Below are 23,335 nucleotides of genomic sequence, written 5' to 3' on the forward strand. Positions count from 1 at the left end.
AGTACAAGGAACAGGACTTGACTAGAGTAGGGACGTGACAGGATACAGACAAGGAGCAGGGACAAGAACGCAGACTAGGGCTTGGATCCCAAGCCAGAGACTGGACAAGGACCCAAAACCTGGGTTTTGTCTCGGGCTCAGGCCCCAGAACCAGGCATGGACATGACATGACTGCAGGACTGGAGTTTGGGGTCTTGAGGCTTGAGGCTTGGAGACAGGCTAGGGGTCTTGAGGCTGGAGGCTTGGAGACAGGCTAGGGGTCTTGGTCTTGAGGCTTGGAGACAGGCTTTGGGTCTTGAGGCTTGGAGACAGGCTTGGGGTCTTGGTCTTGAGGCTTGGAGACAGGCTTGGAGTCTTGGTCTTGAGGCTTGGAGACAGGCTTGGGGTGCTGGTGTTGAGGTTTGGGGTCTTGGTCTTGAAGTGAGCAGGCAGAGAGTCAGGCAAGGTATCCAGGCAGAGAGTCAGGCAAGGGGGAAACAACAGGGAGGGGAGCAGGACAGTCCAGCAGGGAATTCCTGGTTTGTAGAAGTATTTATGTCTCAGCCCCAAAACGAGAAACATGTGACCCAAACAGAAACTGGGGAATATCAGAAACCCTGGAACGAGGAACCATGGACCGGACCGTGAAGCGGAACACGGACTTTACGGACCGGACTATGACAATTTGTTTGGTGAACATGAGCCCCTGACACAATGGTAACACAATTTGTTCAGCCAGGCCAGTTTATGTTTGGACAATGTAATTTGTCTACACTCACTTTCATTCCTGATTGCAATTTAATTGTATCTCTGTGTGTGGTTTCCATTGAAACAGCAATTTTACCTGCTCTCTCGAATGTAAGTTGTGCTACAGTTAGGAATCATTTGTGAATGCTTTCTTGAAAGATTCCACAAAATAAATAATCTCTCAGTACATCTTTAAGCCTATTGTTGAGGTGACAATGGTCAGGCAATCTCTTCAATTCAGCCATGAACACTGAAGTGGGCTCCCCTTCTTTTAGATTTTGCTTATGAAACCTAAAGCTTTCTGCAACAAACAGTGGCATTGTTTCTAAATGTTCTTGAGAATATTAGCAAAGCTAATTTCTGCTGGTTTGTTTGGAGCAGTCAAACTTTGAAGCAAACTATATGCCTTTAAAGGCAAAGTACTTGGAAAAATTTGCACTCATTTCTTGATGTCTATTACATTTTCTTCAAGCTAGTGTTGAATTAGTTCAGTATACATATTCCCCTGCCACGTACATGATTTCCCAATATGTCTGAGCGGCGTGGAGGGAAATTTTCCGCCAAATGGAAATTCCAGATGCGACCTAACAACGACGATACACATTCCAATTATCTGCTATGGAATCAGACAAGCCAATCTTTCTGATGTAGCCATCTGTGTCTGCTGTTTTAAATGATGATTATCGCCCAGTACTCACTCTTTATGAATGGATGAATTCTTCTGATATCTGACTTTTTTAATACTTGATCGTGTTCTCCCTTCAGAAGAACATGTGCTGTGCTGTTTTTTAATTAAACTTGACCATCTTTCTATGTGCTGGGCTACGATTTTTTTAACTTGCAGTGTTTTTTTTTAGTTCAAATATTTCTCTGCGTTTCAACAGGTTGACAGCTACCTAACATTCATTTTAAAGATACGTCATCGCCAATGTATGTTTTGTAACTTCAAAACATCAAACTAATTCAAAAGGAAATACGGGAGTCGGGGAATATTCTTCACTTCATTCTTCACTTCAAGTGAGGCATGTATGTATCATGTAAATTAAATATATCTTCATTCTAGCTCACATGTAACCCATAATTTATTATTTTCACACACACACAAACACACAAGATGACTCATATAGAACTGAAATACTAAATACAGCTTCCACTAGTAGGGGAGCCAAGGACAAAAGGGCAGTCTCAGAATGGACGGACATCCCTTCAGAACAGAAATAAGGAGGAATATCCTTCATCAGAGGTGGTGAATCTGTGGAATTCATTATTACAGATGGCTGTGGAGACCAAGTCATTGGGTATATTCATTAGTGAGGGCATTAAAGCTTACAGGGAGAAGGCAGGAGAATAGAGTTTACTGGGATAATATATCAGCTATGATAGAATGCCGAAGCAAACTTTACGGGCCAAATGGCCTTACCCTGCTCCTGTGTTTATGGCCCTATGGTCTTGATTCCATCAAGAAAATCCAGGAACCTGAATGTGATCTGTTCACCATGTTTGAATTTTCATTCTCAACTAAGCCAAGAGGATAAATTAGTTATTAGCATCAACAATTTGTTAATAAGAATATTAGCTGATTGTTTATTAATTATTGAAACATACAACAACAACCTCAGGCATTTGAGTCCATAGAACAGCATTTAATAGAGTAAACTGGTCTTAAGCAGTTCACAGCCATGACAGGGTTAAAAATCGTTGCTTGCGCAATGAAAAGAAAACATTGTGAAAAGGTGCCATACAGTTGAGATCTGTGAAGGTGACATGTTGGAAATGGAATGCTAAAAAAAGTCAAAGTCCTTACGTATGGTAACATTATTTTTTCACCTTCATGAAGTTGTTAATGAATGACAAGAGAGGTTAATTCACAGATGTTAAATTTGTCTATATTCTGAAAAAGTATGACTATTTCATCTTGGTGTGAAATTCCAGCAGAATCTGTGTGATCCAGAAGCCTTCACTTTACCTTATAGACCAGTCTGGGAGGATCTGATTCATCGCGTCTCTGCAAAAGGAAATGGTCAAATCATCAGACTCATCAACACTGGGAACTCTGATTTAGAGTTGTATCTGGAGCTTGGACTCCAATATATTCACATCAAGCATTCTGCACACATAGTATGTCAACATCTTGTCAATATCATCTGCAAATAGCTTTGGATTGACCATCCTCAAATGATCAATATATTTGAGTGCAAATTCTATTGTTTTCCATAAGCCTACCTTGGTTTCCCTTGTGAACCACGTGACCGAAATAGTGCAGATCAGGAAAGCGAAGAGCAGCCAACAACCAACCTTCCATATCATGAAACTGCGTAAAGGGGAAGAGTAACAGAACTGATGAGATACAGAAACGAGATGGCTTTGTGTTTGAAATATTTACCTCCTGTTTCCTCTGTAACATTAGTGGAGTGGGGTGAGGTAAATAAGCAGAGCTGGAGGAGTAAATAATGTTGACTGAATGAAAGGGAGAAAAACATCATCAGTTGGAATAAAACCATATTTTCTCGAGGCAATGGCAACATCTTGCAATGCAGTCATTCACTGATACTATTATGGTTGTTGGAATTACAGTAGATCCGCTAGAAAATGAATCTCAGGGTTGTATAATAAATTTACCTTGATAATAAATTTACTTCGAGCTTTGAAATCTTTTCTGCACTACATCCAGTTGAATAACAATTCCCTTTTGTAACAGAGTACCAGATTCTCTACTCTGACTAATACCAGAAACCTTCTTCACTATAGTGACTCCACTTTCAAGGAACCATGTACCTGAATTCCAAGATCCCATTGTTCTTTAACACTTCCCAGGGCCCAACCAATCACTTCGAAAGACTTACTTGATTTGTCTTTTGAAAATGCAAGACTTTGCACAATTCTGAATTAAACTCCATTTGCTATTCCTCAGCCCAAAAACTCAGCTCATCAAGATCCTCTGTAATTCTTCAAAATCCTTTTCACCAGGGACATGAGATGTACAGGTTGGAAAGGTGACAGCAAACTTCTCCATTCTCAGAGGTGAATGAAACTAGATGACATGGATTTAGATTTGAAGCGATTGTTTTCACCCAGAGAGTGGTGGAAAAAGTGTCACAGTCAATGTTTGTGGAGTGTCTGAATGAGATCTCAAGTCACATCTCCATGGTAGGCTTTGGACCTTGTTCTGGAAGATAGGGTTTAGATACATTACTGTGCAAAATACAGGTGCATTTAAAAGAATTCTGTAAAGTGACGATGCTTTCAAAAGTAATGAAATGAAAAATATTTAAATATTTAAAAATATTATAATGTGCATTAAGCAGCAATAAACTAAATCAAATCAAAGTTGGGTGTCACCACACTTTGCCTTTAAAACTACTTCAATTCTTTCGGGTACCCTGTCATGCAGTTTTATAAGAAAATCATCTGCTAGGTTGTTCCAAGTGTCTTGGAGAACTTGCCACATTTCTTTTTCAGACCTTGGCTTCTGCTTCTCCAAGCAATCACAGACAGCCTCGGTGTTGTGATCAGGACTCTGGAGATGATACCACCTGAAACTAAATAAGAATCGAAGGTGCCTAAGGCATTTGCAGTATACTGTAGATGGATGTGCAATGGAAATCCACATGGTCTTTGTCTGTGTTGTACGACTCTGGGACCAGATGAACCTGTTACACAACAGCATTATCTGAACCCTGAAGCTTAAAGTTCAAAGTGGATTTATTACCAAAATACATATCTGTCATCATATACAACTCTGAGATTCAATTTCTTGTGGGCATACTCAGTAAATCTATAGATTAATAACCACAACAGAATGAACAGAATGACCACAACACAACAAAGGTTCTGAACTTAAAGAGGGGTAACTTTGAAGGTATGAGACGTGAATTAGCTAAGTTAGACTGGCAAATGACACTTAAAGGATTGACGGTGGATATGCAATGGCAAGCATTTAAAGGTTGCATGGATGAACTACAACAATTGTTCATCCCAGTTTGGCAAAAGAATAAATCAAGGAAGGTAGTGCACCCATGGCTGACAAGAGAAATTAGGGATAGTATCAATTCCAAAGAAGAAGCATACAAATTAGCCAGAGAAAGTGGCTCACCTGAGGACTGGGAGAAATTCAGAGTTCAGCAGAGGAGGACAAAGGGCTTAATTAGGAAGGGGAAAAAAGATTATGAGAGAAAACTGGCAGGGAACATAAAAACGGACTGTAAAAGCTTTTATAGATATGTAAAAAGGAAAAGACTGGTAAAGACAAATGTAGGTTCCCTACAGACAGAAACAGGTGAATTGATTATGGGGAGCAAGGACATGGCAGACCAATTGAATAATTACTTTGGTTCTGTCTTCACTCAGGAGGACATGAATAATCTTCCAGAAATAGTAGGGGACAGAGGGTCCAGTGAGATGGAGGAACTGAGCGAAATACATGTTACTAGGGAAGTGGTGTTAGGTAAATTGAAGGGATTGTAGGCAGATAAATCCCCAGGGCCAGATGGTCTGCATCCTATAGTGCTTAAGGAAGTAGCCCAAGAAATAGTGGATGCATTAGTGATAATTTTTCAAAACTCGTTAGATTCTGGACTAGTTCCTGAGAGTTGGAGGGTGGCTAATGTAACCCCACTTTTTAAAAAAGGAGGGAGAGAGAAACCGGGGAATTATAGAACGGTTAGCCTAACGTCGGTGGTGGGGAAACTGCTGGAGTCAGTTATCAAAGATGTGATAACAGCACATTTGGAAAGTGGTGAAATGATCGGACAAGGTCAGCATGGATTTGTGAAAGGAAAATCATGTCTGACGAATCTCATAGAATTTTTTGAGGATGTAACTAGTAGAGTGGATAGGGGAGAACCAGTGGATGTGGTATATTTGGATTTTCAAAAGGCTTTTGACAAGGTCCCACACAGGAGATTAGTGTGCAAACTTAAAGCACACGGTATTGGGGGTAAGGTATTGATGTGGATGGAGAATTGGTTAGCAGACAGGAAGCAAAGAGTGGGAATAAACGGGACCTTTTCAGAATGGCAGGCGGTGACTAGTGGCATACCGCAAGGCTCGGTGCTGGAACCCCAGTTGTTTACAATATATATTAATGACTTGGATGAGGGAATTAAATGCAGCATCTCCAAGTTTGCAGATGACACGAAGCTGGGTGGCAGTGTTAGCTGTGAGGAGGATGCTAAGAGGATGCAGAGTGACTTGGATAGGTTGGGTGAGTGGGCAAATTCATGGCAGATGTAATTTAATGTGTTTTTCCATTATTCATTCCAATAATCTACTTACAAGGTAAAAACATATATCAACTTTCATGTCAAAAGTTATTGCAGAATATTTGGAGAGATTAGTTTATCTTGAACTCCTGGGATTAAAACATGTTGTCGAGCGTTGGTTGTACTACTGGTTGTGAAAATGAAAACAATATTCTCACAGGCATTCAGTACAAGTAAATGAAATTATAAATTTCCCCTGAATTATCTCTCATATGGGGGGGGGGGCAATCATAGCACCAGCAATGAGAACATTGTACATTTAAGCAGGACTGGATCAAGTGACTTACCTTGCAGTTGATACTGTTGTAAATGTTTCACATGAATATTCACGTCCTGTTGAGGCAAGGAAAGAAAATTCAGTCTCGCATGTTTACCCAGTGCAGTCAAGCAAGAGTACATGATTGGCAGGTGGAAACTCATGGTTTGAGTAAAAGGCTGATTGGTTACAGGGAGGTGAGTAATTTCTGTTTCTTGTGCATATTTGAACACCTGTTGCTGGGGAAATTACAAGGCTTGAGTTGGAGGGTTTGCAAACCATAATCCTAAGCAGACAGAAGTGGAAGTTCCAGCCAGGCAATTGACATCTGCCAGCTCTGGGAGATCTGTTGTTGGGGCCACAACACCCACCGGAAAGACATACACATCTCTGCACTGAGTGTATGTGGAGATATTGGACCAAGTACAGTTGTTGATACAACAGGATAATGCTTCTGTTCTCAATGAAAAAACAACTTGTATAATGCAAGATGCTGGAGGAACTCAGCAGTTCAGGCTGCATCTATGGAAAGAATAAACAGTCGACATTTCAGACCAAGACCTTTCTGATGAAGGATCTTTGCATGAAAAATTGACTGTATACTTCTTTGCATAGATGCTGCCTGGCCTGATGAGTTCTTCCAGCATTTTGTATATGTTGTTCTTGTTCTCCAGCATCTACAGAATCTCTTCTGTTCCTGTTTTAATAGTGGGATGACAAATGTCATTGAACATCATAGAGTTATACAGTATGGGAACTAGCCCTTCAGCTCAATTCATCCACACTAACCAGCATGAGCTAGTCCCATTGAGTCTACTCCACCATTTCAGCACAGCTGATCCATTTCCCTTTCAACCTCGTTTTCCTGCCTTCTCCCCATTACCTTTCATGTCCTGACTAATCAAGAACTTATCAACCACAGCCATAAAGGTATCTGGTGATCTGACCTTCACCACCACCTGTGGCAACAAATTCCTGTCTCACCTCCCTCTGGCTAAAGAATTTCCTCCTCATCTCTGTTCCAAATGGACATCACTCTCTTTTGACTCTGTGCCCTCTGGGTTTTGACTTTCCCACCAATGGAAACATCCTCTTCACATCCACTGTATAAAGGCCTTTCACCATTCGATCAGCTTCAATCAGATCTCCCCTCATTCTTCTAAATTCCAGTGAGTACAGGTCCTGAGCCTTCAATTGCTATTCATATGATAATCTTTTCATTCCCGGAATCGTTCTTGTGAACCTCCTTTGAACTATCTCCAATGCCAACACATCTTATTTTAGATAAAAGGCCCAGAAATACTCACAATATGGACGTCCCTGAAAAGGACAGGCCTTCATTAATCAGAGGATTGAGATCAAGAGTTGTGAGGTAATTGTGTAATACCAGTGGTCACCATCTACTGGCAGAATATCTATTGCGACCCTCTGCCTTCTGTAGGAAAACCAATTTCTATTATTAGAATATCTCAAATGAAGAGGCACTGTAACAAGATAAGGATCGGGTAATTTAAAATTGGATTTAAATTCACAATCCTTGGAATCCTACACCTGGATGGTGGTGGAGGCTGGATCAGTGGGGATCTTTAAACAGAAAGTACCGTAGATATTTTTTGATATAGATCAGGAAATGGCGAACTGTAGGAAAATGATGCAGAAGAGCTAAGAAAGCCTAGTACAGATCAGCCAAGATGATATTGAATAGTGGAGTAGTCTTGAGACACCAAACAGCCTGCTTGGTTTCTTGAGTTCAGTCCTTACACCAATTGCATGTGACTTCCATTGCTTCTTTAGCCTGCATAATTCTCTCTATCTTCCACAAAACAAACTACTGGAAACTGTTTATAAATCCAGAAGGTGTGAGTTTGGGTATTTGCTGGTTCTCAAAGATGAGAAAATCTCAGTCAGCAACTAGAAATGTCAGCAATTTAGACGCAAAGCCACCATGCACAGCAAGAGCAGGCTGCAGGCAGGAAACTCTCTGGTGAGGGACTCACTTCTCAGCTACCGAACAGGGCATGCCGTTCCCTGCAAGATTTGTCACAATGCAGCTTAAAGAACATAACAGATGAACACTCCCACCCACTAACCCACCCCTCCACAACCCCCACCACCACTACTTTATCATTTCATGTCAGGCACCTCAGGTAGATACACTATTGTGCCTAGCAGCAATTTACTTACATACAACCAATGTATATAAACAATTTTATGTATTTATATGTATCATGTTTATTAACGATTGTGTTCTGTACCTTATTGTTATTTTTTATGGGTGCATTAGATCTAGAGTAACAATTAGTTTGTTCTCCTTATATTTGCATATTGGAAATGATATTAAGCAATCTTGAATCTTGAAGACGGTACATGATACTCAATCAATCTCCCTAATGATTCGCACCCTCCACCACTTACCAGTGCCAGTGAACTGAATCACAAAGCTGCAGTTGTCTCCTCTGTTGTCGATGGACACGTTCACTATTTCACTAGACTTTGCTCCATGAGTATTGGAGGCAGTGCAGTAATATTGATAGTGTTGGTGTTTGAAGGATTGACAACGTAGATCCAGTTGACTGTTTTCAGAGACTTTTGAATCCACAGATGAGATATTTTCATGCCATGTGTACTGAATGGGAAGGGATCCCTGGACAGACTCACAGGACACTGACACGGAGCCCCCAACACACACGATATTTGCAGAAGACAGATATCGAAGCACAGGAACAGACACTGGTTCTGTGGGAAAGAATCAGTCAACATATTGAAATCAATATGTGGGCATCTGAACTCCACATCAATCCCAGATGCCTGAACCCCGCGTCTGCCACTATTCCAAAACACAGCAGGAGTCCAGATCAGAACAGCAGCAATGACAGTGAGGATGTGATGTGTCAGCGTGAAAATCAGGGTACAATCTCTCACAGCTACAAGGAGACAGTCACCACTGGTGTTTGAAAAAAAATAATGCAAGCGTTGTTTGAAGGTGATAGTTTAATGGAAACTTGTGAGACAAGCTCTTTAGCTACAATGATTGTGGCGACTCCCTGTAACACACAGAAATTACTGGAGGAACTCAGCAGGCCAGGGAGCACCTACAGAAAAGAGTACAGTCGACATTTTGGGCCAAGGCTTTTCAGCAGAACAGGAAGATGAGGACTCAGAGTCTGAGGGTGGGAGGAGGGGAGGGAGAAACGCAGGGTGATAGGTAAAACCAGTAGGGGGAAGCATAAAGTGACAGGGAGGGGAGAGGTAAAGGAAAGAGTTGGGAAGTTGATTGGTGAAAGAGATACAGGGCTGGAGAAAGCAGAATCGAATAGGGAAGGACAGAAGGCCATTGAGAAAGAAAAAGGGGGAGGAGCACCAGAGGGAAGTGATGGGCAGGCAAGAAGATAATGTGAGAGAGGGAAATGGGAATGGGCAATAGAGAAAGGGGGGGGGAGGAACATTACTGGAAATTCGAGAAATCAATGTTCATGCCATCAGGCTGGAGGCTACACAAACGGAACAAAAAGTGTTGCTCCTACAACCTGAGTGTGGCCTCATCACAGCAATAGAAGAAGCCAGAGACTGACAGGTTGGGATGGGATTGGGAAGTGGAACTAAAATGGGTGGACACTGCAAGGTCCCGCTTTTTCTGGTGGATGGAGTGTATATGCTCGGCAAAGTGGTCTTCCATTCTACTTTGGGTCTCACTGATATACAAGAGGCCACACCGGGAGTACCGGATACAATAGATGACCCCAACAGACTCACAGGTGAAGTGTCGCCTCGCCTGGAAGGACTGTTTTGGACCCTAAATGGTAGTGAGGGAGGAGATGTAGGGGCAGATGTAGCAGTTGTCCGCTTGCAAGGATAAATGTCAGGAGGGAGTCTGTGGGGAGGTGTGAATGGACATGGGTGTTGTGCAGGAAGTGATCCCTGTAGAAAGCAGAAAGTGAGGGGAAAGGAAAGATGTGCCTGGTGACGGGATCCCATTGGAGATGGCAGAAGTTTCAGAGAAATATGTGATGGAGTTGCAGCTTAACGGGGTGGTAGGAGACAACAGGAGGAACCCTAACACTGATGGGGTGGTGGGAAGATAGGGTGAGGGCAGACGTGTGTGAAATTGAAGAGATGTAGTTGAGGGCAGTGTTGATAGTGGAGAAAGGGAAGCCCCTTTCTTTCAAGAAGGAGGACATCTCTATCCTCCTGGAGCGAAAAGCCTCAACGTGAGAGCAGATGCAGTACAGAAAGAGAAATTGAGGGAAGGGGTTTGGTATTTTTACAAGTAACAGGGTGGGAAGAGGTATAGTCCAAGTAGCTGCAAGAGTCATTGGGGTTTGTAGCAATCTTCAGAGATAAACTGTCTCCAGAGATAGAGACAGACAATTTGAGGAAGGGAAGGGAGGTGCTGGAAAAGGACCTGGAAATTTAGAGTCAAAGTTGATGTAGTCAATTAGATCGGCATGGGTGCAGGAAGCAGCACCAATGCAGTCATCGACGTAGCATTGGAAACGTGAGGGAGAGACACCAGTATAGACTTGGAACGTAGATTGATCCATGCAGCCAACAAAAAGGCAGGCATAGCTGCGACCCATGCAAGTACCCATAGCTATTGTTTGAAGGAAGTGGGAGGAGCCAAAGGAGAAATTATTGAGAGTGACGATAAGTTCCGCAAGATGGAGGAGAGTGGTGATGGAGGGGAACTGATTGGCTCTGGTGTCCAGAAAGCAGCAGAGACCTTTGAAGCCTTTCTGGTGGAGGATAGAGGTATGTAGGGAATGTACATGCATAGTGAAAATAAGATGCTCGGGGCCAGAGAACCGGAAATCAGGGTGGCATTTCATACAGTTCAGAGGCAGGAAAATGTACTGAGCCTTTCCACTGGAAATTGTTGGCCAGTCAGTGGGACGGACAACATGTGGGGTTCCCAAACCTTGCCCATCCCCCACAGGGCTCTGCACTGCTGAGGAGCCTCAGGATATCCATGCTTCTCTGACACTTCCTCGAGCAAATATGGATCAGACATTTCACTGGACACATAAAGGTAATCAAGGAGAAACCTACCGTCAGATACTTGTAGATACACGTCAAACACTGGATGATTGCCAGATGTTGCAATTCCACATCTGTAAACTCCTGTATCTTGAGAGACAAGATTCTCCGTAGTAACAGTAAATATTCCCTGGGATGTGTTATCTCTGATTGTCATTCTTCCATACTGCTCATTTGTCCCATTTGTATTCACTAACGATGTGCATTGGCGATCCCACATGCGGCACAAATACTTTGTGTGTGAACGGTACTTTGGTCATAGTGACAATCGATTGTGATCGCTCTTCCCACAACTCCTCTTACTTTGTTTTCTGCCCATAAAGCACCCAAAACTGAGGGAGAAATTCTTCTGAAAATGGACAGGTAAAATTCAAATTTACACAAGCAGATTCAAGATTGCTTCATGTCATTTCCTCTATACAAATATAAAGGAGAACAAAACCATTGTTCCTCCGGATCTGAAGCAGCACAGAAAAAGCAAATGATAAAGAAAGCAATAATAATAAAAAGAGATGTTTTATTTAAAGCTGTCAGTGTGTTCTAAGGAATCTACCACACCCTCAATTGGTGTAATTGAATTCCACATTGTCTGAAAAATGCTACAGCATCGTCCCTCATCACAAGATCACGGCTCTTCACAAGTAATGATTTTTATTTGATTGGAGTCATCATTATCACTGCCCAGTGATGTCTCAGTGTGTTTCAACAATTCTGAGTCAATAGATTACTGATCCAGTCCTATTCCAGGCAGGTGAGCACAAGATCGGTAGTGGATAAATTACCAGAGGTAGTTCTCTGAGACAGAGTCTACCTGAATTTGCAAAGGCATGATCTGATTGCGGATAGTCAACGTGATTTTGTGCATGGGAAATCTACTGTCAAGAAATTGACAAGGTTTTTTTTTTGAAGGGATGAAGAAACGGACTGATGAGGGCAGGAGCAGTAGCATGTAGCACATGGAGTTTAGCAAGGCCTTTGAAAACATCTCACATAGCAGACAGATTTGTATTGTGAGATCACATGGTAAGCTAGTTGGTTGGATACAGAATAGGCTGAAGGGATCTCGAAAGAGAACTGGTGTTCAGCCCCATTACTCTGTGCTAGCCAGATTCCCCCACATGAGCCCAACCCGTCTGCCTGCATTTGATCCATCTCCCTCTCTTCTCACCAGAGCCATCTATTCAAGTTGAATTTCAAGTTTAATTGTCATTCAACCATATATGGATACTGCCAAATGTAACAGCGATATTCCCGGACAAGGACGAAAAATACAGTAACAACGGTGAAACATAGCAGAAGGCTCATATAAAATAGCAGTCAAGAAAAAATTATATGTAGTTTGTTTATCGTACACATAATTTCATAATTAGTTTACTTTGAATATTGAACTTGGAAAGTGGCTAATGGAATGACTGATGTATGGAACTCAGGCAGTGTGAAGTAATGAATTTTGGGAAGTGGAACAAGGACAAAACGTACACAGCAGAGAACCAGGTTTGCAACTACACAGGTCCCTGAATGTGGCAACACAGGTGGACAAACTGCTGAACAAGGAATATGACCAGTTGCCTTCATTGGATGGGGCATTAAGTAGAGCTGGGATGGCATGTTACAACTATAAAGGACATTGACAAGACCTCATCTCGACTACTCTGTGCAGTTCCAGAGGAAGAATGTGATTAATTAGAGAAGGTACAGAAAGCATTCACAAAGATGCTTCTGAAACTGGACGGTCTGGGTTTTGGATAGGCTGGGACAGTTTTCCCTGAAGTGAACACAGCTGAGGTTTAAAAATTAAGAGGGGCAAAGATATGCTGGATAATCACAGTCTTTATCCCAACTTTGGGGAGTCGAAAACTAGAGAGCCAAGACTGACGGTGAGGGTGGAAAGTCTTTGAGGGCCTGGAGGGGCAGTGTTTTCCACACAGAGCAGTGTGTATGTGAAAAGGCTGCCAGAAGAAGTACTAGGGGGTGGGAATAAATTCACCTTTAAAATACTTTTGGACAAGTTCATGAAATTTGCTGAAGTTAGTCCATAGCCACAAAGTGAGTCATCACTGCAGCACATTAATTGCAGGCCACAGACTGAGTTCAGCGCAGAAGTGAGTAAACCTTGTTGACAAACTAATTAAACACCAGCCCATCCCCTTGCCTATGACATGCATTCCTTTAGTTTTTCGCACAGGTTTCGAAGGTATATTATCTTTGTCACAATCACGAAATACAGCAGCCTTGTTCATATCAGTATAGAAGGAATGGGTTCCCTTCTCATTTCTGAAGGTGAGGAAGGTACTTTAACCAGCAACCTGAAACTCAGTTTCAGTAGTCACAATGTTAATTGGGCTGCTCAGGAAATCCTAAAGCTGGTGATGATCATAACACAATGAGATCATAAGACATAGGAGAATTAGGCCATTCGACCTATATCGACTGCTCTGCCATTCCATCTTGGCTGATTTATTATCCCTCTCAATCTTATTCTCTTGCCTTTTCCCTGTAACCTTTAATGCCCTCACTACTCAAAGACCGATCAAACTCAGCTTTAAATAAACCCGATGACTCGGCCTCAACAGCCATCTGTGGTAATAAATTCCACAGATTCACCACCATCTGGCTAAAGAAATTCCTCCTCATCTCAGTTCTAATGCTGTCTGTTAGGGGTCTGTACTTCTTCCACGTAGAATGCATAGGCTTTCCCCGGCTGCTCCAGTTTCCTCCCACAGTCCAAAACCATGTTAATTGGTCCCTGTTAATAGTCCTGTGATTATGTTAAAATTATCAGCTTTGTCGAGGGTTAATGGGGCAGCATGGCTTGAAGGGCCAGAATGGCCTATTCCGGGCCAAATCTTTAAATAAATAAAAAGAAAGAATGTTCTTGTAAGGAGCAAGCCCAGGTACATTACAAGATCAAGAGCTCATTTTATGATACTAGGAGACCATCCAATAGTTTCACAACAGTGAGAAAGAAGCTGTCCTTGAAGTTTGTAGTACATGCTTTCAGACTTTTGTAATTTCTGCCCGATAGGAGGTGAGAGGAAGAGAATATGTCAGTGAAAGTTGGATCTTCAATTAGATTGGCTGCTTTACCAAGTCAGTGAAAAGTATTAAAAACAATAAAAAATATAAATTACTGCAAATATCCAAAAAGTATAATTTTGTATGTATGCACACTTGTGTGTAACAATCAGGATGTGGGGAGAAGCTGAGGTAAATATCTAGAGATTCCACTGCACTCACAGTTGAAGGATCTAATAAAGGAAAGATTGCATTTGCTTAAAACCAGCTCTCCTATAAAAATCAATTCCCGCCAAATCCCACACTGGTTTGGACATTGATTGCTGAGCTCTTACTTGTGTCATGTCAAAATTTTTTCTCATCTGAACTGTGGAATATCTTCAACAGACCCAGCAGAAGACCTACAGTGAATGTCTTAGGGCAAGCAGTTTGACAATCACATGAGCTCATTACAGACAGAGAGCGGATTAATGAGAGCAGGGCAGTGGATGTTGTCTATCTGAAACTCAATAAGGCCTTTGACAAGGACCCATTAGTTCAAGATGGTCTAGCAAATTGAATATAACATTGGCTTGATGGGATGAGTTAGTGGATTGTCATGGGGGGTTTTCAAATTGGAGGTTTTGCATTTTGGCAAGTTAAACCACTGCAAGACGTACAGTAAATGGTCGGAGGATGCTATGGAGAATGTTGCAAAAAAGTGATCTGCTCTTCCAGGTACATTGTTACCTGAATATGATGACACAGGTAGACAGGATGGTGAAGAAGGCATTTGGTACACTTACTTTGTTAGTCAGGGCACTGCGTACAAGATTATTATATTATGTTATGGCTGTACAAGATGTTAGTGAGACTACTCTTCAAATACCATGTGCAGATGTTGTCTCCTGATAATAGGAAATATATCATTGGACTGGAAAGGGTGCAGCAGAAAAATCATGAGGACATTCCTGAGAATGAAGGGATAGAGTTATAATGGAGGGTTGGAAGGATGAGACTTTTGCCCTGGAGCTTAGAATGCTGACGGGTCATTTAACAGAGGTATATAAAATCATGAGGGGCACCTATAAGGTGAATGGTCACTGTCTTTTTACAAGGGGAGGGGACAGTAAAGCCAGCAGGTGCAGGCTACAATTTAGCGGTGAAAGGTCCTAAAGAGCAATTTTATACACAGAGGGTCTTAGGTATATGGAACAACCTGCCATAGCAATCCATAGGAGTGGGAGCATTTACAACATTCAGAAGACATTTTGACAGATACATGAGTAGGAAAGGCTTAGAACAAGGGTTCACAAACTTTTTTGCCATGTCCCCCTACCATTAACTAAGGGGTCCATAGAGTCAGTGTCACTGGTTAATTTGCTCTGTAGTTTACAGAACTGAATTTATGCACCTCAGTTTGTTTATTTATGTGTAATCCATTTGCAGATCTCATCCCCACTTTCATAAGTTATTATGTGTTATGCGTGTTACACCCTGGTTTGGAGAAACATTGTCTCGTTTGATGGCATACATCTATATAGTTATATGACAATAAAATTCACTTGACTTGACTTGACTGGTCTTGACCGCAGGTTGGGAATCTCTGGCAGAGAAGGATATGGGATAAATAAAATTACAGGTGCTCTACCTAGATGAAAATCTCGGTTGACTTGGACGAGTCAGGCTGACGGGCCAGTTGTTCTAGTAAACAACAAGCACTTTATGACTCAGAACATGAGTTTCAATTGCTATGCTCAAATTATTAAATATTTGGAAAAATAAATTTATCTTTGATCTCAGGCTTGACGCATGTACAAGAAAATCAGGAATATTCAGATTCCAACACATCATTTCATTGAAGTTAATCATGTCAGATAAGTTTAACACCAGTTAAAGAGAAACATAGTTCTCTCCCAGCTGGCTCTATTTGAAAGCAATTACAGTGAAATCCCCTGTAGAGAGAACCTAATACTTTACATTTGAGGTGATGTAGTTTTTTTCCTTTCTGCAGTTGTCATCGATTCTGTCACATTATTTTTACAGAAATGATTTCGCCCTGTTAAAAGAAAATAAAATTCAATTTCATCTGCTTTGTATTTAAAAGAACAAAAGAGCACAATTGTTAGACCAACAGGTAGTTTAGTGTGGTGGACCAAAGGTGATCTATACTGAATGCACATTAAAAGTTGAAGATGACATTTTTTCCTCACATGTACATCAGATCATACAGTGAAATGTGTTGTTTACAATGACCAACACAGAATATGTGCTGGGGGCAGCCTGCAAGTGTTCCATGTTTCCAGTGCCAAAATAGCTTCCCTTTGACATACCAATACTAACCTGTGCGTCTCTGGAATGTGGGAGGAAAGCGCGACACCCGGAGGAAACTCATACAGCTACTAAGAGAACGTACAAACAACTTGCAATAGTGGTTGGAATTGGACCCGGATTGCTGATTGCTAATTGCTGTTCTACTGTGCACCCAATTACATTTACTGATGGCTTGGATTCTTTCCCATACTCAGTACCTGATGGTGTGGAGATGCAGCTGGGAAAGTTAAAGGACTTGGATTGAGGAAACTGTAATTCTATCTAATTAGGGAAAGGTCCATCTAGGGAGATGGCCTCAGCCGGCATGGCGAGATCACTTTCCAGGGCCCCATCACCCTCTGCAGAGTTGGTGATAGCTGTACTTGAATATACAGGGAGATAGTGGTTCAAGTACACTTTTTGTCCAAAAGGATAATGTAGGAGATTTTTTCAATGAAAAGTCAAAGTCTTTTCCTTCCCATATCTCTTGATCTTTCTACCTCTGAGAAAAATAACTCAATCTTTCTTGCATATAGGTTCAGCACATTCTGGGCGAAGAAATCCTTCCTAATCCCAGTATTAAATGTCTCACCCTTTAGATTATTTCTAAGCCTCCATGCTTACTTACTTACTGCCCATTACAACATTGGCATTTAGGGCAGCAATGAAGGTTTTCTATCCCTAGCATTGTTCAGGGCTTCCTCCATCATGTCAGTAGATTCCTTTCGGTTTTCACTGCTGTCAGTCATGCAAGTCCCAGATGCAGACTGAGCAATACCATCAATCTCTGATGTAGAAGGATTCTTCATTCCTGTTTCCATAACAATTTTGTTTTACCACTCAGCTTTGTTAGTCCTGAGCTGAACCCCCAAACCTGGAGGACTGGTGGATCACTCTAAGTCTGACCTCTACACTTTGACCTATATAGGCATGGGTGAGCCTACAAAGAGCCAAAGTATAAAGACCTCACTCCAGCCAACAGAGATCTCCAGGTTATTGAGGCATGCAAGACTCCAAATCCAACAGCAAGGTTGTGATCCTCTTGGAGGTAAGATTCCATAGACTGTCCAGTATTCCCTGGTATTGGAAGCCTTCTAACTGCATCTGTTTCAGCCTGGTAAAATATTGCAGCTTTCTATGAGATCACCTTTCAGTCTGGTGAACTCCAGGAAATAAAAACCTGATCAACCAATTCTCTGTTCTTGTGTCACTCATGGCATCCCAGAAATCAGTCTGCTGATCCTTTGCTAGCTTCCTTCCATAACAAGAACATCTTTCATCAGACCAAAACTGTTGGTGACATGAGAGTGAGGATGAAGAGATTGTCTGACTGATTTAAGCTTTAGGCCAGAATGGAAAAGTGGGGTATGCGCCAAATTGAGGCAGCGAGTCCCAGGCACAGGAGCGTATCGAAGCAGCACGAACCCCCTACCATCTAAGCCATGTGTACTGGATATTGTGTTCCAACAATACAATATCCAGTACACATCAGTCACTCAGTTGTACTCCATTGACAATCATAAAATATTAAACTCTGCACTACTTACCCATTCTGTTGACATCAATCACATTTCTGCAGTTCCTGACATTGTTGGAGATGGACACGCTGATCATTTCACTAGTCTTTTCCCCATTATCATTTGAGACTTTGCAATAATACAGATATTTTTTGTATTTTAAGGATTGACAATGTAGATCCAGTTTATTGGTAACAGAGATCTTTGAATCCACAGTTGGGGTCTTTTCGTACCATGAATACTGAATGGGAAGGGATCCATGGCCAGACTCACAGGACACTGACACATAGTCCCCACAACCTGAGCCACTTGTTAGTGGTGAAAATCGAAGCAAAGGAACAGACACGGGTTCTGTGGAAAACAACCAATAAACATCTGAAAATCAAACACAGTAAAGATTTCAGCAGTTCTGTATCTCAACCAGGACCCACACGTCTGGAATCTCAGCAGCTCCTCTACCTCTCTGTGTCTCTGCATCCTCTTATCTGCCCGAACTGCCATATCTGCCATTATCCCTGAACACAGCAGGTCTCCAGATCAGGACAGCAGTGATGACACTGAGTATGTATCTGTGTGAAAATCAGAGTTACAAACTCTCTCAGCAGCAAGGAGACAGTCTAATGTTGCAACCAACAGCTTGACTCTGAAAAGGCAGCACTTGTGGGTGTCCTGGAAACCTATCAACTTCTGCTTTAAATATATCCAATAATTTAGTCTCCACAGACTGTGGCAATGGATTCCACAGATTCACCAGCCGCTGGCTAAATAAATTCCTCCTCATCTCTCTTTTTTTCTGAGTCTGTGCCCTCTGGTCTTAGAGGTCCACACTACAGGAAGCATCCTCTCCACAACCATCAGCTTTTCTGTGCTCATTCTTCTAAGCTCCTGCAAGTGCACGCCCAGAGGTTTCAAACACTCCGCATACATCTGGGGAATTTAATATCTGGAGCCCTTTAGAGTTGATGTACAGAGAGTTTTTGGGGTTCAAGTCCATTGCTCCCTGAAAGCTGCAACACAAGTGGAAATAATGGTAATGAAAGCATTCAGCACATTTGCATTCTTCATTTTACATATTGGAAACTAAAGCTGACAAGGCATTTTGAAGCTTCATAAGACTTTGTTTAGGGCACATTTGCAACATACAATAATTTGTGATTCTGATAGCGACAGTATAGAAAAGATGTGGAGGTTTTAGAGAGGGTAAAAAGGTCATCAGGGTGTCACCAGGGCAGCATTGTAGACTAATGGTTAGCACAAGGCTTTACCGTGGCAATTTCTGCTGCTCTGTGTAAGGAGTTTGTGTGTTCTCCCCATGTCCACGTGGGTTTCTTCCAGGTGCTCTGGTTTCCTCCCACAGTCCAAAGACCTAGAAGTTGGTAGGTCAATTGGTTGTTATAGATTGTCTGAGTTTGAGGCTGGGGTTAAGTCTGGGGGATTACTGGGTGGCACGTCTCAAAGGGCGTGAAAGGCCTCTCCACGCTATATCTCAATCAATGAATAAATCAAATAAATGAATAAATGTTACCTGGATTGTAGCTATGGGGAGAAGTTTGACAAACTTGGATCATTTTCGCTGCAGTATAGGAGGCTGAGGAGAGACCTGATAGAAGTTTATGAAGTTATAGAAATCATAGATAGGGAAGATAGAATCTTTTCCCAGGGTTTAAATGTAAAATGATAGTGAGCATCGTTTGAAGGCAATAGGGGGAATGTTTAAAGAATGTTTTCGAGACAAGTTTTATTTACTCTGAGGGTGCTGACTGCATGAAACACACCGACAGACTGGCTGGTAGAAAGGGATATCATAACAATATTTAAGAAGCTTTTGGACATGGACATGAAAAGGGAGGGGTTGGAGAGATATGGACCACATGCAGTAAGATGGAAGTAGCTTAGAATGATAGCATGGTCAGTGTAGACATGGTGGGCCAAAGAGTCAATTCTTGGGCTGTACATTATATCAATTTCTCCCTAACCCCATTGCTCTATTTCCCACCAGGAATGGGCTGAATGGGGAGGCTGGCTACCGGGAAGTGGATGGTTAGTGGGTGCTGGCGGGTGGTTTATGAGAGCACAGAGAGAGTGCCGGGTAGGGGTGGGAGTGACTGATCCATGAAGCAGGGATGGGAAATGGAATAGACTGCCCTGGGAGGACTGAACACAATCTGTAGTGATCTGGATCTGATTCCCTTTTTATGCTTTTTGAAGTGTTTAGACCATGTGAAACACTTGTTTCTCATTGACCTGTAAATATCAGATTCTTAGTTTTAGTCTGAATGCAAACCACTGTCAGAGCAACATTTCATATGGTTCAGAAGCAGGATAATGTGCTGAGCCTCCCACTGGAAACCAGAGGGTCAGATCCCACACTGGGTGAGAGCAACTGGAGTGGGATTTCCGAACCCAGCACCCTCCCGCAGGGGCCTGCTCTGTAACAGAGCCTCTGAATATCGGTGCTGCCCTGACACTCCCCAGAGAAAACATGAATCAGACACTTCAGTGGAAAGATAAAGTCAAAATCGGAAACCTACCAACAGATACTTGTAGATGCACGTTAAATATTGGAGGATTGCCAGATGATAGAATTACACATATATAATGCCCTGCATCATTAGGGTCAAGGTGCTCCATAGTAACAGTAAATATTCCCTGGGATGTGTTATCTCTGATTGTCATTCTTCCATACTGCTCATTTTGCCCATTTGTATTCACTAACGATGTGCATCGGCGATCCCGCATACAGCACAACATCTTTGGGTCTAAGCGATACATTGGTGCATAGTGACAATTGATTGTGATCGCTCTTCCCACAACTCCTCTCACTTTATCTTCTGCCCATAAAGCATGAGGGAGAAGTTTCTTAGAGAATGGACAGGTAAAATCAAATTTACACAGGCAGATCCTAGATTCAAGATTGTTTAATGTCATTTCCAGTGCTCATGTGTAAAAGAGAATGAAATCATTGTTACTCTAGTCTAATGCAGCACAAAAACTCAAAAGATAAAGAACATAATAATAATAAATAAAGATATTTTATTTAAAGCTGTCGCTGTGGTCTAAGGAATCTACCACACCGTCAATTGGTGTAATTGAATTCCACATTGTCTGAAAAGGCAACAGCATCGTCCCTCATCACAAAATCACAGCTCTTCACAAGTAATGATTTTTATTTGATTGGAGTCATCATTATCACTGCCCACTAATGTTGCAGTGTGTTTCCACATTTCAGGGTCAATAGATTACTGATCCAGTCCCATTCCAGGCAGGTGAGCACAAGATCAGCAGTGGGTAACTTACTGGAGGTGATTCTGTGAGACAGGATCTATCTGAATTTGCCAAAACATAATCTGACTTAAGGATTGAAGGGCGCCCATTCAGAACAGAAATGCGAAGAAATTTTTTTAGTCAGAGGGTGGTGAATCTATGGAATTTGTTGCCACGGGCAGCAGTGGAGGCCGAGTCATTGGGTGTATTTAAGGCAGAGATTGATAGGTATCTGAGTAGCCAGGGCATCAAAGGTTATGGTGAGAAGGCAGGGGAGTGGGACTAAATAGGAGAAAATGGATCAGCTCATGATAAAATGGTGGAGCAGAATTGATGGGCCGAATGGCCTACTTCTGCTCCTTTGTCTTATGGTCTTATGGTCTTATGATTTGGGATGGTCTATGTGATCTTGTGCATGGGACATCCCCTTTCAAACAAATATGGCTGAGCTTTTTGGAAGAGATAATCAAAAGGATTGAAGAGAGCAGGACAGTAGTGTTTAGCCCATGGAGTTTAGCAAGGCCTTTGACAAGATCTTGCATTGTAGACTGATCTGTAATGTGAGGTCACAGTGTAAGCTAACTGGATGGATATTGAATAGGCTTGGCGGAAGGGATCAGATCGTGATTCTGAAGTCTGACATCAGACTTTATCACAAGTGGTGTACCATAGGGATCAGTGCTATTATTCGTTAACCACTGTTATTTGTCATCAATATTAATAATTTGTAATGATAATGTAAGTAATATGATTAATAAGTTTTGGATGACACTGTAGTGTGGTGGACAGTGGAAAGAATTGTCGAATTTTATAATGGGATCTGGAAAATGAACCAGTGTTCAGCCACATCACTCTGTACCAGCACAATCCTTCCACCTGAGCCCATCCCATTTGTCTGAATTTGAAACATCTACCTCTCTTCTTGCTACCACCATTAGGTAAGACGTACAGGAGTCCTGGACCATTTTCACTCGCCTCAGCACTGAACTGACTCTGCAGCTGTGGTCTCACTTTCGGGGACTCTGTGACTCATGTTCTACGTATCATTTGTTTACATATTTTATTTATTTTGCACAATTCATCATCTTTTGCACATTGGATGCTTGTTAGTTTTTGTCGTATGTGGTTCGTCGTGGATTCTGTTGTGTTTCTTTGTTTTGTGGGTGCCTGCAAGAAGATGAAACTAGATTGTTTATGGTATACCTAGATTGATAATGAATTTACTTTGAACTTTGAACTAGGAAAGTGGCCAATGGAACAGCTGATGGAATTGAACTCAGGCACTGTGAAGTGATGCATTTTGGGAAATTAAACAAGGACACAACTTGCACTGTTGGGAACGAGGTGTGCAACTACATTGGTCCCTGAAAGTGGCAACACAGATGGACAAAGTGTTGACCAAGGCAAATGCCATGCTTGCCTTCATTGGATGGGGCATTAAGTACAGTTGGGATGGCATGTTACAGCTATAAAGGGTGTTGACAAGATTTCACCTGTCCAGAGGAAGAGTGTCATTAATTTAGGGAAGGTACAGAAAACATCCATACAGATGCTGCTGGGACTGGAAGTTCTAGGATATGGATAGGCTGGGACTGTTTTCCCTGAAGTGAACTCTGATGAGGGATGACCTCAGTTTAAAAATTAAGACCATAAGACCATAAGCCAAAGGAGCAGAAGTAGGCCATTCGGCCCATCAAGTCTGCTCCGCCATTTTATCATGAGCTGATCCATTTTCTCCTATTTAGTCCCACTCCCCTGCCTTCTCACCATAACCTTTGATGCCCTGGCTACTCAGGTACCTATCAATCTCTGCCTTAAATACACCCAATGACTCGGCCTCCACTGCTGCCCATGGCAACAAATTCCATAGATTCACCACCCTCTGACTAAAAAAATTTCTTCGCATTTCTGTTCTGAAAGGGCGCCCTTCAATCCTTAAGTCGTGCCCTCTTGTACTAGACTCCCCATTA

General features: G+C 42.0%; 1 protein-coding gene and 1 long non-coding RNA gene across 2 annotated transcripts in view; both read right to left on the reverse strand.

The window, feature by feature from the left end:
• Window positions 1-2,346: 2,346 nt before the first annotated feature.
• LOC140210057 (uncharacterized) lies at window positions 2,347-6,324 on the reverse strand. Its single transcript, XR_011889141.1, has 3 exons — window positions 6,275-6,324; window positions 2,950-3,037; window positions 2,347-2,731 (listed from the first exon to the last, which is right to left on the reverse strand). It is a non-coding gene; the product is annotated as an uncharacterized lncRNA (long non-coding RNA).
• A 1,311-nt stretch (window positions 6,325-7,635) lies between these two features.
• LOC140210053 (Fc receptor-like protein 5) overlaps window positions 7,636-23,335 on the reverse strand; it is a 69,109-nt gene continuing 53,409 nt past the window's right edge. Inside the window, 6 exon segments of the mRNA XM_072278831.1 lie at window positions 7,636-7,678; window positions 8,659-8,979; window positions 11,290-11,535; window positions 11,538-11,609; window positions 18,132-18,452; window positions 20,633-20,953. Coding sequence (XP_072134932.1) covers window positions 7,659-7,678; window positions 8,659-8,979; window positions 11,290-11,535; window positions 11,538-11,609; window positions 18,132-18,452; window positions 20,633-20,953 — 1,301 coding nt within the window. The 3' untranslated portion in view covers window positions 7,636-7,658.

This window comes from Mobula birostris, chromosome 14 (genome assembly GCF_030028105.1).
Source record: "Mobula birostris isolate sMobBir1 chromosome 14, sMobBir1.hap1, whole genome shotgun sequence".
Classification (NCBI taxonomy): domain Eukaryota; kingdom Metazoa; phylum Chordata; class Chondrichthyes; order Myliobatiformes; family Myliobatidae; genus Mobula; species Mobula birostris.